This window comes from Vidua chalybeata, chromosome 1 (assembly GCF_026979565.1).
Source record: "Vidua chalybeata isolate OUT-0048 chromosome 1, bVidCha1 merged haplotype, whole genome shotgun sequence".
Lineage (NCBI taxonomy): Eukaryota > Metazoa > Chordata > Aves > Passeriformes > Viduidae > Vidua > Vidua chalybeata.
Genome location: NC_071530.1, coordinates 67,335,992 through 67,351,779, shown reverse-complemented (window position 1 = coordinate 67,351,779; position 15,788 = coordinate 67,335,992). Strand labels below are relative to the sequence as shown.

The following is a 15,788-nucleotide window of genomic DNA, read 5'->3' as shown; positions in this document are numbered from 1 at the left end:
ATCAAATTCTGCCAGGCCAGGAATACAGAAAGACTGATGTCAGGTGTCTGGGAATTCATGTTAAGCCTCATCTAGAGTAAAACACCATTAAAATCCTTTTCCAAGGACTTCACTTAACCACCTACCTGTAAAGTGCTGTCTGTGGGATACAAATTGGATACACAAGACTTACTATCCTTTTCCTAGCTCTTTAGATTTGTAGGAGACCATGGATGGAAGACTGGTACAAAAAGGTAATAGGTTCAGCACATGAGAAATTCCCATGGGGAAATGAGGTTGCAAAGGTCTCAAGAGGAGAAAGATCTGGTCCTTCTGAGCTGAGTTTTGGAGTGCAGATGCTTAAAAAGACATATGACCTATTGTGGACAAAAAAGAACCTGCTCAGTAGTGCTTGCCTTGAAGAAAGCAACCTCAGTCGAGCTAGTTATGTAAGAGCAGACTGCTTGGATAAGGAGACCACATCCATATAAATATAGAATAGAATGATCATTCAGCCAACCAAAAATGTGTCAACCAGGCATTCTCTTTTTCCTTAGGGTGTGCAGAACGACTCTCAAATAATGGCTGAAACCCTCAATAAGCATAAGGACTTGCTGCCTAACTTCAGAGGTTGTGAGAAGTATGTGTACTTGCAATCAGAAATAAATGCTCTTTTTCAAAAACTGGAAAATATTAATGGTGTTTCTGCTGGCTACTTAGACAGGTAAGTAAATTGAGGCTATTGCAATAAATATTCACTTACTGCTATAATTCTTAGTCCAGAAAGCTGCATTTTGTTACTGGTAGTGTAAAATTCCACCTTCTCTGCAAATGGTGATCATGTTGATAGAAACAGACACATAAATTTCTTCTCTTTTCTGGAACACTTTAAAAAAAGAAGGTGAGAAGCATGGGTATCACAGAAATTTCTTGTGTTGCCTATTCTCTTTGGCCAATCATCTGCAATTAATTAAAAATATTACTGTTCCTTCCTTGGTCCATAATGGGTTTGCCTTGTATCATTTATTTTAGCTTGAATGCACTGAGGTGTCTGCTCCAGGTTATTCTGCAAACAGAAGATGTGATCAGAGTTTTTGAAATCAGACTGTCTGAAGAGGAGACTGTTCCTTTGGATCTTGATAAAGTGGAGGCTTATCGGGCTTGTCTGAAGGTGAGGGGCCAAAACCCAAGGACACACCAAAGCAAAATTTGTAGATGTCAGCACTGATCTGTTGAGCTGGGGGAAACCCTTCCAAAACCACAGGAGATAGAAATGCTGATCCTGTTTTTTTTTTTATGTATAGACATACAATATTTTGTAAATCAAGCATATTTTTGCTGTCTGGTCAAGGGAGTGGATTGTCCTGCTCTGCTCTGCATTGGTGCTGCCTCCCCTTGAGTCCTGTGTTCAGTTTTGGGTGCCACAAGATAAAAAATATATAAAGTTATTAGACAGTGTCCAAAGGAGGGCTGTGAGAATGGTGAAGGCTTTGAGGAAGCCCTGTGAGGAGCAGCTGAGGTCACTTGGTCTGTTCAGAAAACAGACCAAAGGAAAGAGAACACTGAGGGGAGATCTCATTGCAGTCTACAGCTCCTTCACTAGGGGAAGAGGAGAGGCAGACACTGATCTCTTCTCTGTGGTGACCAGTGGCAGGACCCAAAGGAACAGGAAGGAGCTGTGTCAGGAGAAGTTTAGGCTGGATATCAGGAAAAGGTTCTTCATCCAGAAGTGGGCTGGGCACTGGAACAGGGTCCCCAGGGAAGTGGTCACAACACCAAGCCTGACAGAGTTAAAGAAGCATTTAGACAGTGCTCTCAGACATGTAGAGTTGGACTCAATTATACTTGTGGGTCATTTCCAGCTCAGGAAACTATGGTTCTATGAAATTATTGAAAGTAACATACTTTAGGTTATTACTTCTTCCACCCCTGCTTGTTGCTGCCTCCACAGTAAGGGCAGCTATGTGGAAGGTTTCTGTAGCTCTCATTTGACATGACCAAAAAGTAACTGGGTTGTGCTCCATTTGCACCACCTATGCCATTTTTCCCAACTAAAGGTAAGAACATAAAATAATGAAAGGGTTCTTGTTCTCCCAAATAGATTCAGTGCACAAAAGGACCAGAAAATAATGGTGGATAAAAGACTGGATTTGCAAGACAACTTTGTGCTCAGCAAAGCAGTTATTTCCCTTTTCTCCTTGTACAGGCTGAATACTTTTCACTCTAAGATTTTACATAGACTCTGTAGCAAAACCAGTTCACTCAATAGCACTCAAATTTACTTAGAGGATAACAAGGTCCTCTGTTACCTAGAGGACAACAAGGACATTTAACAAGCCTATATGCACTACATTCACTAGTGATATAAGTAAACACAGATAATAGTGTACAGAAATGGGTTACAGAAACCTTCCATGCATCTGGGAGTTGTTCTTAGCTGGTGTAAATGTGAGCTACACACAAAAAAAAAAAAAAAAAAAAACCAACCAACCAACCAACCAACCAAAACAAAAAAAAAAACCAAACCAAACCTAAACAAAACAAAAAAAAAAAAACCAAACCAAGAAAAAAAAACAAAAAAAAAAAAAAGCTTGAGCATATCACTCAAGGCTGTAGCCATCCCTGTGACAGGGGGCTGCAAGGTGGACCAGTGCCTTAGCTGTATATTCCTTTTGGTGATGCTCACAGTATGTGTACCTAAACCAGTGTGTGTGTGTGAAGAAACATCTCCATGGAATATATTTATAAAAATGTAAATAGGAAAACAAACAAACAAAAAAAAAATCTGTGCAGATTTTTAGGTGTTTAAAAACTGCATATACCACTCCTGAGGCTTGATTACACAGCTGTGGCAAGTGTAGGAATCTTTTATACTTCAGTGAAATTTTCTAGTCAGTTTTTTCTAGGAACAAGAAAGGCTCTTATTCTGCTCTGGTAACTCTGCTCTGCAGAGTTCTGAGAAACTGAAATGTTAGCTTCAGAATAAATAGTAGAATGTAATAGCAGAGGGCTTTGGCTTGGCAAATTATTTAGTCTAACTTTAAACAAATTTTTAAGCCAAGCTGTGTACCAAAATAGGTATTCACTTTAAACAGGTTAAATCTAGCTGACATCACTATACATACCTTACTGAGTTAAAAACAACATCTTTAGATCCCGACATACTGTGCATGCCTTTGAATTGGTTAAGTATCAGTATCTTCTCAAGAATAAATTAAATGACAACATTTTGTTTTTTTCTCCAGAAAATGAAAGCAGACCTAAATATGAAGAAGTCATTACTGAATACCTTGGAAAATGAGCTGCAGAGAACACTTCAGATTCACTCACAGTCTTGTCAGTCATACACCCTATATGACATGGACATTGGAAAGTACTGTGACAAAGTTACCCAGCTAATAGACCGCTGGCAGAGAGCTGATAAGCAGATAGATAACAGGTTTGTTCATGTTTTCAGAGTGTTTTCCTTACTGCTATTGCTACCAAGATCATCTTAGCAGTGAATTCTAAAAGACCTGATGTGCACTAACCTTTGCTTCCAAAGGACAAATGGTGACTTAAGGGCAATAAGACTCGAGCAATTGTGAATAGGTTGAACATACTTCAAAAGGAATTGTATAAGACCAAGCAGAAAAATGTAGTTAGCCATGCAAATGTCTAACCTATGTGCTAAAGAGTTGTTAATTTTTTTTTTTTTTATTCTTGCTAATGTTCTTGGATTAAGTACTTCCAGTCAGCATTTTCCCCCTCAAAAAAGAACCCACGCTTATTCCTCAACACCCTGTACTTGAGGGTTAAAAAAGTAACACTAAGAATTAAGTAACAAAATCAAACCTTGAATCTGAATCGTGAACAGAAGGCATATTCTGATCGTTTGAGGGGGAGAGGTGGAGGTTGGGGTATGACTTGTTTTAATTTGTTTTATTTTGTTTTTTATCTGAGGACAAAATGTAGTCCTAACTGGTTGCTGGTTCTCCAGTGAAAATTGAGAACAAGAGTGCTGAAGTCAACGAACTTGATTTTTATCACTGCAAGTTTTATTCATTCCTCACTTTGACAGGAAGGCCCAACCTCTGTGTATTATAGAGTTACTCAAAAGTGAGGTATTAAAACCCCATATTGGGTGACTAATAACCAGTACAATTCTCATTTATTTAAAATTTTTGTTCTCCTTTTCAGAACTTCCCATAGTTTTATGTAAGTTTATTTCTGTGATTTAATTCTGAAAAGTGTGAAAAGAGAGAAAGAGAATGCACTTTCCATTTTGATAGGTTTTTCCCCTTTTTTCCTAGGTCATGGGATTTAGAAAGGCAGATCAAACAGCTGAAAACCTACCGAGATCTCTACCAGGCTCTTAGCAAGTGGATCTGTGATGCCAAGCGCCGGCAGGATTCTATTGAGTCCATGAAGCTGTGTGATTCCAACACTATCATGAGATACCTACATGATCAGAAGGTATGCAGCACCTGAATGAGTTGTCTTCAGTTAGCTCACTTTTAAATTGTTTTGCTATACAGAAAATATCAGTATCAATGCAGTCTGCAATACAGTGGCCTGTTTTGAATTATAAAGTATGCAAGCTACCAAAAAACACCACATATGTAGAAGGCAGGAGGGAGGAAATATTATTGTCTTCATTACTTTCTGTCAGCACTGCAACAGATTATGAACAAGACTGTGTTTGGCTCCTACACATTCACTGACACTTTTACACATCAGCTTTGAATTAATTCAAGGGGCTGTAACATGGTGCAACTTATGGGACAAATTACAGCACAAAAATAAAGATCAAGTAAATACATCTAAGCTAAAGTCAAGGAACTCTGCCTTCCCAGTTCTGGGGTTTTTTCAGTTGCTGAGTGTTCTCTTTCAGAAAAACCTTCTCATGCCCAAAGAGCTTGCTGTTGTAAAAACTGCCCAGGTACAGGTCATTTCAGGTCTCAGCCTTAGGGGCTGCAGTAGTCTCCTGCTGCAGGTGCTTTCTGAGGCAGTGTGTACAGGAGAAAATACTGGTAAATCTTGCAGGAGTGTTTCACGGCTCACTTTTCTCTTGGCAGAACTTGCACAGTGAAATCTGTGGGAAGCGAGACAAAGTTGAGGAGCTTCTCAAGCATGCAGATCAGTGCTCAGCTGCAATTAAGGTACTTGGATCTCAGCATTTTTGTGGGGTGTGGTTTTTCATGGTCAGGCACATCCCATTGTCTCTGCTCCGCTGACGGGTGAAAAGTCAGCTCCCTGATGCATGTGTACAGAAATTGCCGGGGTGAAGTACTTCGGAGTACAAAACACAATGAAAGCAATTTGTGTACTTGCCACCTGAACACTATGGGATCATCCAGCAGATACCAGTGAGAGCTTCTCTTCAGGTGAATCAAAGCCTCCTTCTAGCCAGACCAAACTTTCCAGTTCACGTGTTAAAAAATATAAGGAATTCAAGAACAGATTGGTACTTAACGAATTAGGTCTGATTAGGATCTGATCTAGGAGGCAAGACAAATGCAGATGAGCAGGAGGAATGGTGTGCAATAGCCATGAGAATCAATAACATACAAAGGGAATGGTTTGTGGTCTTTGAATTTTTATGTCATCTTTATATCCATGCTTTCTCCAGCTCAGTCTTACTCTCTGTGACAAAGATTTTGCTATATATGTGACATGGCATATGTGATACAAAAGAGATGCAGAGACTGTTATTCTGATGAAGTTTTGTTGGATAACAGTACTTAGACCAGTTACTCCCATTAATATTTTTCATCTCTGTGTAGCCCTCAACTTACAGAAACAGTTGTCTTCTTGTTTCCATAAAATATTTTTCCTCTTTTTCCCTTGTCATTCTCCTCCATGAATCTCCACAGGGGTACTTGGACTGATGAGCTTCTGTTTATGACAGAGGATTATCTCTACATGGTCAGAAATATAAACAAGGGGAAAATGTAGCTTTTCATTAAAAGAACAAAACAACCCAAAAACTTGCACTTTCTGAAATAGATTCACAGATAATTCTTTGGCAGTTTCTAAATGGGTCTTGCTTTTTGTCTTATTTTTCAGGATTATGAACTACAGGTTGCTTCCTACAGTTCGGGATTAGAAACATTGCTCAACATACCTATCAAGAAAAGTGTGGTTCAGTCTCCTGCAGTCCTAATTCTACAAGAGGTAATTTTTTTCCTCCCCTTCAATCTTTTGAATGCACTTGTTTGTCTTTGTGAGCCCTTGTGAGTCATACCCAGCTGTATTCTAATACTTAGCACTGTCACTGGTAATGTATGCTAAGCACATAAGCACAACGAATTAGTGCAGAATAGTCATTGTGCTGTGAAATCAGACCTGGGCTTGTTCAGACATGAGATTAGCCCTCAGGAATTTATCTCATTCCTATTCAGTGTCCACTGCATACATACTGTGAGAAAGGTAGATTTATGCCCCAAGTGGTTTAGTCACTTTCAGCCTGGGAATTAACTGCTATTAAAAATTTAACTTGGGTTACTTGTGACTGTCAGACAGGAAGAGTGTGATGAACCAGGGGATGAAAGCTTAAATTTAATATCACATCAGCAATGGGGGGCAGACAATCCTGAAAAACCAAAAAAGTTGTGGATTTTTCGTAAGGAAGAATTCACACTTCTGGGGTCCTCAGAAAGTCGTGTGAATTTGTGAGGAGTAGAATCTGCTTTTTTACTTTTTCAAGTGATGTGTTTGCTCAAGTAGATTGGAATCCATTAAATGGTCTGGACTAGGTATTTTCATGTTTAACTCTAGTACAAGCTGCTAACAATTCTGTTTCTTTTCAAGGCTAATGAGGCTCAGTCCCGCTATATAGAGCTTCTTACAAGATCAGGAGATTATTACAGATTCTTGAGTGAAATGTTAAAGAGCATGGAGGATCTGAAGGTATTCTAAATCTTTTATTTTCTGTAGCTTTCATTTTTATCACAGATTAGAAAACTATCACTGATCAGAGGCAGAAAGTACAGTATAAAGTAGCTCACAAAACTATATCCAGAACTCAGAGGTGTCCTACAAAGGAGGCATATTAGCAGTGTCATGCATCTTTTGTGAAAGAGTACAGTGTTTTACAAAGTGACCTCCAAAGTCGAGTGTGAAGTGAGATAGAGAACTGGTCTCCTTGATAAATAAGGAGGTGCTCATCAAGGCACATGAGCGATCCTTCCCTGCCCATCCCAGCCTTGACCTCAGTGACAGCACAGCTACCTCAGTGCTGAAAACTTGCTCCTCGTGGTTGAGGGCACCTCATTTTAGACCATAGTCTAAAGTGTTTTGAAAGAAGCAGCTTCTGATTTGATGCAGCTCAGTGAAACAGAGAGGCCCATTAAAGAAGTTGCATATATGGAATGTGATTTTCACCTGTTTGAAAACTGGGAAGGTTCTAAAGGTAACTATTCCATACTTCACTGGTGAACTTCTGCTACGCCACATTTTACTATCAGTAATGCACCTTCCTCCCCCTATAAAGTATCTTTTCCCCTCTGAAAGTCATTATATGCTGATTTCTGAATAAGGATTGACTCTGAATAAATAAAGATTCCAGAATTTGTCTTGATGCCATTAAATAAAAAAGGGGTTTAGATCTCACTGAAGCAGCAAATACATTCATTTTTAAATAGTCAGTGTTACAATATATATTTTATTGCATGTGATGATTTTGAAACAGTTGTCAAAATATTTATGGGAGTGTTTCTGTTTGTTTTTCTGCTATCATGTTGCAGATGAAGAACACCAAAATTGAACTCCTGGAAGAAGAACTCAGACTTGCTAGGGATTCAAATTCAGAGACAAGCAACAAACATAAATTCCTGGAGCAAAATCTGCAGAAGTACCAGATGGACATTTCTCAGCTCAAAGCAAAGCTGATGAGTTTAGAAGAAATGAAAAGACAAGCTGAAATGGATGGAAGTTCTGCTAAGCAAAACCTAGACAAATGCTATGCCCAAATAAAGGATCTAAATGACAGAATAACCAGGTTGACTTATGAGATTGAAGATGAGAAAAGGAAAAGGAAGTTGCTGGAGGATAGATATGAGCAGCAGAAGAATGACTATGACCAACTGCAAAAAACAAGGCAAAATGAGAAAGACAGCCTCGGTTGGCAGAAGTTAGAGTCTGAGAAGGTCATCAAGGAGAAGGAGTACGAGATAGAAAGATTAAGGGTTCTTCTTCAGGACGAAGGCACACGGAAGAGGGAGTATGAAAATGAGCTGGCTAAGGTAAGAAACCAGTTTAGCGAGGAGATGAGTAATTTAAAGAACAAGTATGAAACAGAAATTAATATTAAGAAGACAACAATCCAACAGATAGCTGCACAAAAAGATGATGATGCAAAAGGCCTCAGAGCCCAGGTTGACAGACTGACAAGAGAGAACAGAGACCTTAAGGATGAGATTGTGAGGCTGAACGATGCCATCCTGCAGACAACAGACCAACGGCGGAGGGCAGAAGAAGATGCTCTCCAGCAGAAGGCTTGCAGTTCTGAGGTGTCACAGCAGAAGCATCAGTTAGAGCTGGAGCTGAAACAGATCATTCAGCTTCGTGGGGAAGACAACTCAAGATACAAGCAGGCTCTTGAGGAGGCTGCCTCAACTATTCAGGATAAAACTAAGGAGCTGGAAAGGCTAAAGCTTCAGCTTCAGGAAGAGGCTAAAAGCCGATGGGAACTTGAAAATGAATTGGCTAAGGTAAGAAACAGTTATGATGAGGAAATTATTAGTTTAAAGAACAAATATGAAACTGAGATTAATATCACAAAGAACACAATTCACCAGGTCACCATGCAAAAGGAAGAGGAGACAAATAATTATAGAACACAGCTGGATAATGCCATGAGAGAAAATAGGAATTTGTGTGAGGAAATTAGGAGACTGAAGAATACAATAAGTCAGACAACAGATAATCTACGGAAAATAGAAGAGAATGCTCAGCAGCAGAAGGCAGCTGGCTCAGAGCTTTCTCAGAAGAAACAGCAGCTGGAGATTGAGCTAAAACAAGTTATTCAGCGACACTCTGATGAAAGCATGCGGTACAAACAGTCACTTGATGATGCTTCTAAAACCATTAAGGAAAGAAACAAAGAGATTGAAAGGCTGAGAAAGTTGTTGGATGTAGAAACAAGTCAGAGGAAAGAAGTGGAGGATGAGAACAGTCAGTTGAAAAGAGTCCAGTTTGACCTGCAGAAAGCAAACACAAGTGCAACTGAGACAATTAACAAGCTGAGGATCCAAGAGCAGGAACTGGCCAGACTGAAAATTGACTATGAAAGAGTTTCACAAGAGAAAAAAGGCAGGGATCAAGAAAGTGCAAAGTTCCAGAGCACTGTAAAAGACTTGCAGATCCAGAAACATAAGCTGGAGGAGGAGCTTTGCAGACAGAACAAAAATTTAATGGAGGAAACATCCAGGAGGAAAAAACTGGAGGAGGAAATAGAAGGCATGAGGAGATCTCTGAGAGACCAATCGGTTAAAATAACTAATCTCACACAGCAGATAGAGGAAGTATCTATTGTAAAGAAGAGGAATGAAGATGACCTTAGACACCAAAGAGAAGTATTAGATGGTCATGTGAGAGAGAAGCAAAGATACATGGAAGAGTTGAGAAAATGCACATCTGATATTGAGACTTTACGTCGTCAGTTGGTCCAAGAACAGGAGCAATTAAAACAGGCTCACCTACGATATGAGCACTTACAGAAAACCTCTGAGGAAAAAAGCAAAGCCTTGAATGAGTGCAAAATAGAGATCGAAAGGCTTCAGTCTCTCACCGAGAACCTTACCAAGGAACATTTATTACTGGAGGAGGAGCTGCGAAATATTAGATTGGAGTACGATGACCTCAGAATGGTCAGAAATGAAGTTGATGAGAAAAATACCACCATTGCTGAACTAAAGAATCAGCTTCAGATGAGCAGCAAGCAAACCCTGGAACTTCAGGGGTTGCTTAATGATTTACAGAAAGAAAGGGAAAAATTGAGACAGGAAATTGAAAAATTCCAAAAGCAAGCTCTAGAGGTATTCACACATATTTTGATCCCAGCTTTACTGTTTGTCAAATATATAATTAATTGCAGTGTTGATTTGAACAAATTAATTCACCCTTTGCTGTTTGAAGTCACTGTACTTGTGAATAACATCCCCTCTATGACCCTTCCTCTTGGTTAAGTTTTAAATAAAAATGGCAGGATTTGGCCACTTCCTCTTTACTCCCTGGGAGCTATTCTAGGGAGCCATAAGCTCTCATCACCTAGGAGAGCTTTGTTCTCAGGCCTTACCCCAGAAGAAATCTGTGTTCTGTGCCAGTGTCCAGCAAACCATCTTAGAGAAAAATGGGAGCATGTGGAGTACCACTGTGTTTTAACCGTTCCCTGCTGGCTGTATGCTTCCCAGGCTGTTTCAGCCAGGATGGGTTAAAGCCGTCCTTTGAGGCTGCCCTGAGTGCTGTCACAAACTAAACTTGCTAAAAACCCCAGAACCAACAAGCTGTCAAGGTGCTGATTAACTGGGTAAGATGTTGACTCCAAGTGAGGATTAGGAGTCATGTTGTCAGCTGTACCTAAGGTACTAAAGGCCTATCTTTGGGGATTTATGTTCCTAAGTCACTAAGGGCATTTGCAAATTTTACTATTGGCTCTTACTTCTTGAATTTTAGATGACAACATAAACAAGTTAAAGAAAAAAAATTTTAGTATTTTGTTCTTCTGCCTGGTTTCTTGTACAAAGAACTACTCTTTAAATATATACGTGTGAGCACTTGTGAAAATGTATTTTTCCTAGACTTGTCCCTTATATTTCTTTTCTCATATCCTTTATTCAATTTTTCTTTCCTTTACTTTAAAAATCCTAATACTGATATTAAAAAAATACTAACATTTAGGATTATGTAACACCTGTGCATATATATATATATTTTATATATATGTACACATCTATATGCATGTGTTACAAGTAGATAAACTTGTATTCAGTTTAATATGGACTGCATACAAACATGCATGCTTGTGATGTTTATGCATATGTATATATGAAGGCACTGCGTAAATTAAAATGGAAGGCAACACAGGTAAAATTGTTTGGAGTGACATGTGAAACTAACAGCAAAGCAAAAATTGAGTCATATGTTTCCTTTTTATCTATGTATGGCCAGTCCTTAGCTGATGAAAATTCCCCTGGATTAGCAGGACTGCCAGGACATCTGCTGAGCATCAGGCTATTTATAAGTCTCAAATGCTCTGTGTATTTGTCAGCGTTCTGTGAGAAGTATCAAAAAGTTACAGAGAACTAAATCAGCTGAAGGTCGAGGCTGTGGGTAACAGAATGGAGTCTCTTGAGTCTCTGGCAGGACTGAAGACACTGTAAGTGAAGGGATAATGTGCCTTCTCTGGTTCATGTGTGTCCGTAATCTTGGGTAAGGTGCTGCTGTGACTAGAATATTTTCCACTGGGAGCTTGCTGCAGGTTAAATGACAGGCTGGAGAGCATTGTAGGCAGAGGGTATAACTCTGACCAGCACAAACTTTAACCATCCTTTCTTGGTTTATTTCTCCTCTACAACTGTAGGCATCCAGTAGGATTCAAGAATCCAAAAGTCAATGTAGTCAGATTATGCAAGAAAGAGAAACCCTGCTGATAAAAATGAGTGCTTTGGAGCAAGACAAAGCCAGACTGCAGAGATTAGAAGAGGAGCTGAACCGTTTGAAAGTTACCCTGGAGTCAGAATCACGTTTGAAGCAACGCCTGGAAAGTGAGAAGCAACAAATTCTGAATGACCTCAATCAGTGGAAGAGCCAGCACTCCCGAACAGAGGAATCCATAAGGAAGATCCAGTGTGAGAGGGAGAAGAGTGAGAGGGAGAAGAACAGCCTGAGGAGTGAAATTGAAAGGTTGCAGATGGAAATCAAACGGATTGAGGAGAGATACCGGTGCAGACTGGAAGAGACCGCTGTCAAAAATCAGTCAGAGTTGGAGTCGGAGCGTCTCAGGCTGCAAAGAGAGATTGAGAAACTCAAGCAGCGCCCATATGGGGCTCACAGATCTACCCAGACCGAGGAAGACTTCTGTATTGATGCCTCCAAGCTGGTGTTCAGTGGGCTGCGGAAGAAGATCACAGCCATGCAGTTGTATGAGTGTCAACTGATAGACAAACTCACACTGGATAAACTACTGAAGGGGCAGAGGTCGGTGGAAGAGGTCGCGGCTGACATTGAGCCCTACCTCAAAGGGGCAGGTGCTATTGCAGGGGTGTCCCTTTCACCCAGACAGAAGTACTCTTTTGTTGAGGCCAAACGGAATCAGCTGCTAACAGCAGAAAATGCAGTCTTGCTCCTAGAAGCCCAGGCAGCAACAGGAGGTGTGATAGACCCACATCGAAATGAGATATTGACAGTGGACAGTGCTATCGCCAGAGATCTGATTGACTTTGATGATAGAGAACAGATCTACACAGCAGAAAAGGCTATTACAGGATTTAAGGATCCTTTCTCGGGCAAAACTGTGCCGGTATCTGAAGCCATCAAGAAAAACTTGGTTGACAGAGAAACCGGAATTCGTCTGCTTGAAGCCCAGCTGGCTGTAGGAGGGATAGTTGATCCTGTCAACAGTGTTTTCCTACCCAAAGAGATAGCTTTATCTCGTGGGTTGATTGACAAAGACCTCTACAGGATGCTAAACAACTGCCAAGGCAGTACAAAGAACTTCATTGATCCCACCACCAAAAAGGCAGTCACTTACATGCAGCTGAAGGAAAAATGCAGGATTGAACCACACACTGGTCTGCTTCTCCTTCCAGTGCAGAAGAGGAGTATGTCATTCCAAGGGATCAGGCAGCCTGTCTCAGCAGATGCATTGCTTGAGGCTGGAATCATTAAGGAATCAACAAGGAATGACTTGGAAAGAGGTGCAATTACAGTGGAAGAAGTGAGTGAGAGAATTATTGATTTCCTTCAAGGCTCTAGCTGCATTGCTGGTATCTACAATGAGGCTACTAAAGAGAAACTTGGCATTTACCAGGCTATGAAAATAGGTTTGGTTAGGCCAGGGACAGCCCTCGAACTCCTAGAAGCCCAGGCAGCCACAGGGTTCATAGTGGATCCTGTCAGCAACCTGAGGCTGCCTGTTGAGGAGGCTTACAAAAGAGGCCTTGTTGGAATTGAATTTAAAGAGAAACTTCTCTCTGCTGAAAGAGCTGTCACTGGATACAAAGACCCAGAAACTGGAAACATCATTTCTCTGTTCCAAGCAATGAACAAAGAGCTCATAGAGAGAGGCCATGGCATTCGTCTGCTGGAGGCTCAGATCGCTACTGGAGGGATCATCGACCCCAAAGAGAGCTACCGCTTGCCAGTAGAGACGGCCTACAAGCGTGGCTACTTCAATGAGGAGCTCAACCAGATCCTTAGTGATCCAAGTGATGACACCAAAGGGTTCTTTGATCCCAACACAGAGGAAAACTTGACCTACTTGCAGCTGAAAGAAAGATGCATAAAAGATGATGCAACAGGGCTCTGCCTTCTGCCCCTGAGAGAGAAGAAGAAGGTGGTGCACACCTCACAGAAGAACACTCTTAGGAAGCGCAGGGTGGTCATTGTAGATCCAGAAACAAACCGGGAGATGTCCGTTCAGGAGGCCTACAGCAAAGGCCTCATAGATTATGACACCTACACAGAACTAGCTGAACAGGAGTGTGAGTGGGAAGAAATAACTATCACAGGATCTGATGGCAGCAGTAGAGTAGTCCTTGTCGACAGAAAAACAGGTAGCCAGTATGACATCCAAGATGCCATTGATAAAGGCCTGGTGGAGAGGAAGTTTTTTGACCAGTACCGTTCTGGCAGCTTGAGCCTGACCCAGTTTGCAGACATGATTTCCTGCCGTAATGGCACTGATGAGGTGTTCCGGCACGAGTCAGTGACTCGGTCTCCCACTGTGCTGAGTGTCAGGAGTTCTTCAGTGATCAGGAGTGGTTCTTTCTCAGAGACCCCAGATGAGTGCAGTCCTATTGCAGCCATATTTGACACGGAAAACTTGGAGAAAATCTCAATTTCAGAAGCTATACAGCGGGGCATTGTGGATAGCATCACTGGGCAGCGGTTACTTGAAGCCCAGGCCTGCACCGGCGGCATAATATGCCCTACCACTGGCCAGAGGCTTTCTCTCCAGGAAGCCACTAGCCAAGGCATCATCGATCACGATATGGCCACACGTCTCAAACCAGCCCAGAAGGCCTTCATAGGGTTCGAAGGCATAAAGGGCGGACGCAAGAGGATGTCAGCAGCTGAAGCAGTGAAGGAGAAATGGCTGCCTTATGAGGCTGGGCAGCGGTTCCTTGAATTCCAGTACCTCACTGGAGGTCTCGTGGACCCAGAAGTGCGTGGAAGAATAACTATTGAAGAAGCCATTAGGAATGGATTGATTGATGGTCGCGCTGCCCAGAAATTACAAGACACCAACAGCTATCCCAAAATTCTGACCTGCCCCAAGACCAAGCTGAAAATATCCTACAAAGACGCAATGAACCGGTCAATGGTGGAAGACATCACCGGGCTTAAACTGTTGGAAGCAGCCTCTGTTTCCTCTAAAGGCATATCCAGTCCCTACAATGTCTCCTCGGCACCTGGCTCTCGCTCTGGCTCTCGCTCTGGCTCGCGTTCAGGCTCACGCAGTGGGTCTCGGAGAGGAAGCTTTGATGCCTCAGCAAGCTCTTCGTATTCTTACTCATACTCAGCCTTCAGCAGTGGGTCTATTGGGCGCTAATAACAAGTGAGGGAATGTGTCTGCATTTTATTATACTTCAGATTATCCTATATTCCATTTACTAAAAGAAAAAAAAAAAAAAACAAGACGCCAACAAAGTAACTCGAAGCAAAGCTTTGAAGTCTTTTCTGGGTGTATTACACTTTCCTTCTGAAAAAGCTGTAAAATGTTTGAATGCAAACTTATAGAATGTAGATTAGGGAATGCAAAAGTACTGTTTGTGAATTTCAAGTTTCGGTTCCCATTTCCTCTTAGTCTTAGGATTTTAATAGGTCTCTGTATATTTTAAATACTGTGTCATGTGCCTTCTCCTGTTATCCATTACTATCAACCTATAAGGTGGTAACTGAGGTTTGAAAGTCTTGCAGTATTTAACTCTTATGCACATAGACCTTTTTCAATTTGCTATTATGAAAAAAAAAATATTAACAATATGGACAGAAAATGCCCTTAATACTTGTTTAGAATCTATACCGTAAACATGAAACTGTCTTTCAGATGCTCTACTTCTTTATGTTTGGCTAGCCATTTTCTGAAGTATAACTTGGTGGATGTAAAGGGCTATTATGAGGCTGGGCTTTTGTTTTACTGTTAACCCATATACAATTTTCTATTGTTTTGCTTGATTTCCCTGTAACAAAAAAAAAAAAAAAAAATCTAACTGTACCATGTGAGCTATTCTGGACAATAAACTTCTGAAGTTTTAAAGTATTTGGTGTGTACTTAATAATCTTAATAATTTTATCTGTGGACATTCTTGGAAGTGCAAGTAAGAGAAAGAACCATTTTTAAAAGAAGCAGACATTAGCTTTGTTGTAAAATGTGCGGAGGCACGTTACATTTCATAATGCTGAGCCGTCACTTTTATGAATGAGGACTTCTGACTCTGATTTTTCAGTAGGAAAATGAAGGTAGCACCAATAGTGGAAGCTATGCCCCAGAAGCAGAATGCCTGTTTGCACACTTGTTTTTAGAGTTAATGATGATAATAGGAAGCATATTTTTTCTGCTTGTGATCCAGGTCATTGTCTCTGCAGCTACAAGGAACTGAGTC

At 40.9% G+C, this 15,788-nt stretch overlaps 1 protein-coding gene across 3 annotated transcripts in view; it reads left to right on the top strand.

Annotated features, from left to right (window-relative positions):
* The window catches only part of DSP (desmoplakin), a 39,319-nt gene extending 23,874 nt beyond the window's left edge, over nucleotides 1-15,445 (top strand). The window contains exons 16-24 of one of the 3 annotated variants that reach the window (XM_053952614.1): nucleotides 537-703; nucleotides 1,012-1,150; nucleotides 3,225-3,418; nucleotides 4,272-4,434; nucleotides 5,037-5,120; nucleotides 6,028-6,135; nucleotides 6,772-6,870; nucleotides 7,707-9,998; nucleotides 11,543-15,445. In XM_053952614.1, coding sequence (XP_053808589.1) covers nucleotides 537-703; nucleotides 1,012-1,150; nucleotides 3,225-3,418; nucleotides 4,272-4,434; nucleotides 5,037-5,120; nucleotides 6,028-6,135; nucleotides 6,772-6,870; nucleotides 7,707-9,998; nucleotides 11,543-14,734 — 6,438 coding nt within the window. In that variant the 3' untranslated portion in view covers nucleotides 14,735-15,445. The remainder of the gene's footprint in view (nucleotides 1-536; nucleotides 704-1,011; nucleotides 1,151-3,224; nucleotides 3,419-4,271; nucleotides 4,435-5,036; nucleotides 5,121-6,027; nucleotides 6,136-6,771; nucleotides 6,871-7,706; nucleotides 9,999-11,542) is intronic. The other 2 variants (XM_053952633.1, XM_053952623.1) reach the window with 2 other exon arrangements.
* Nucleotides 15,446-15,788: the final 343 nt, after the last annotated feature.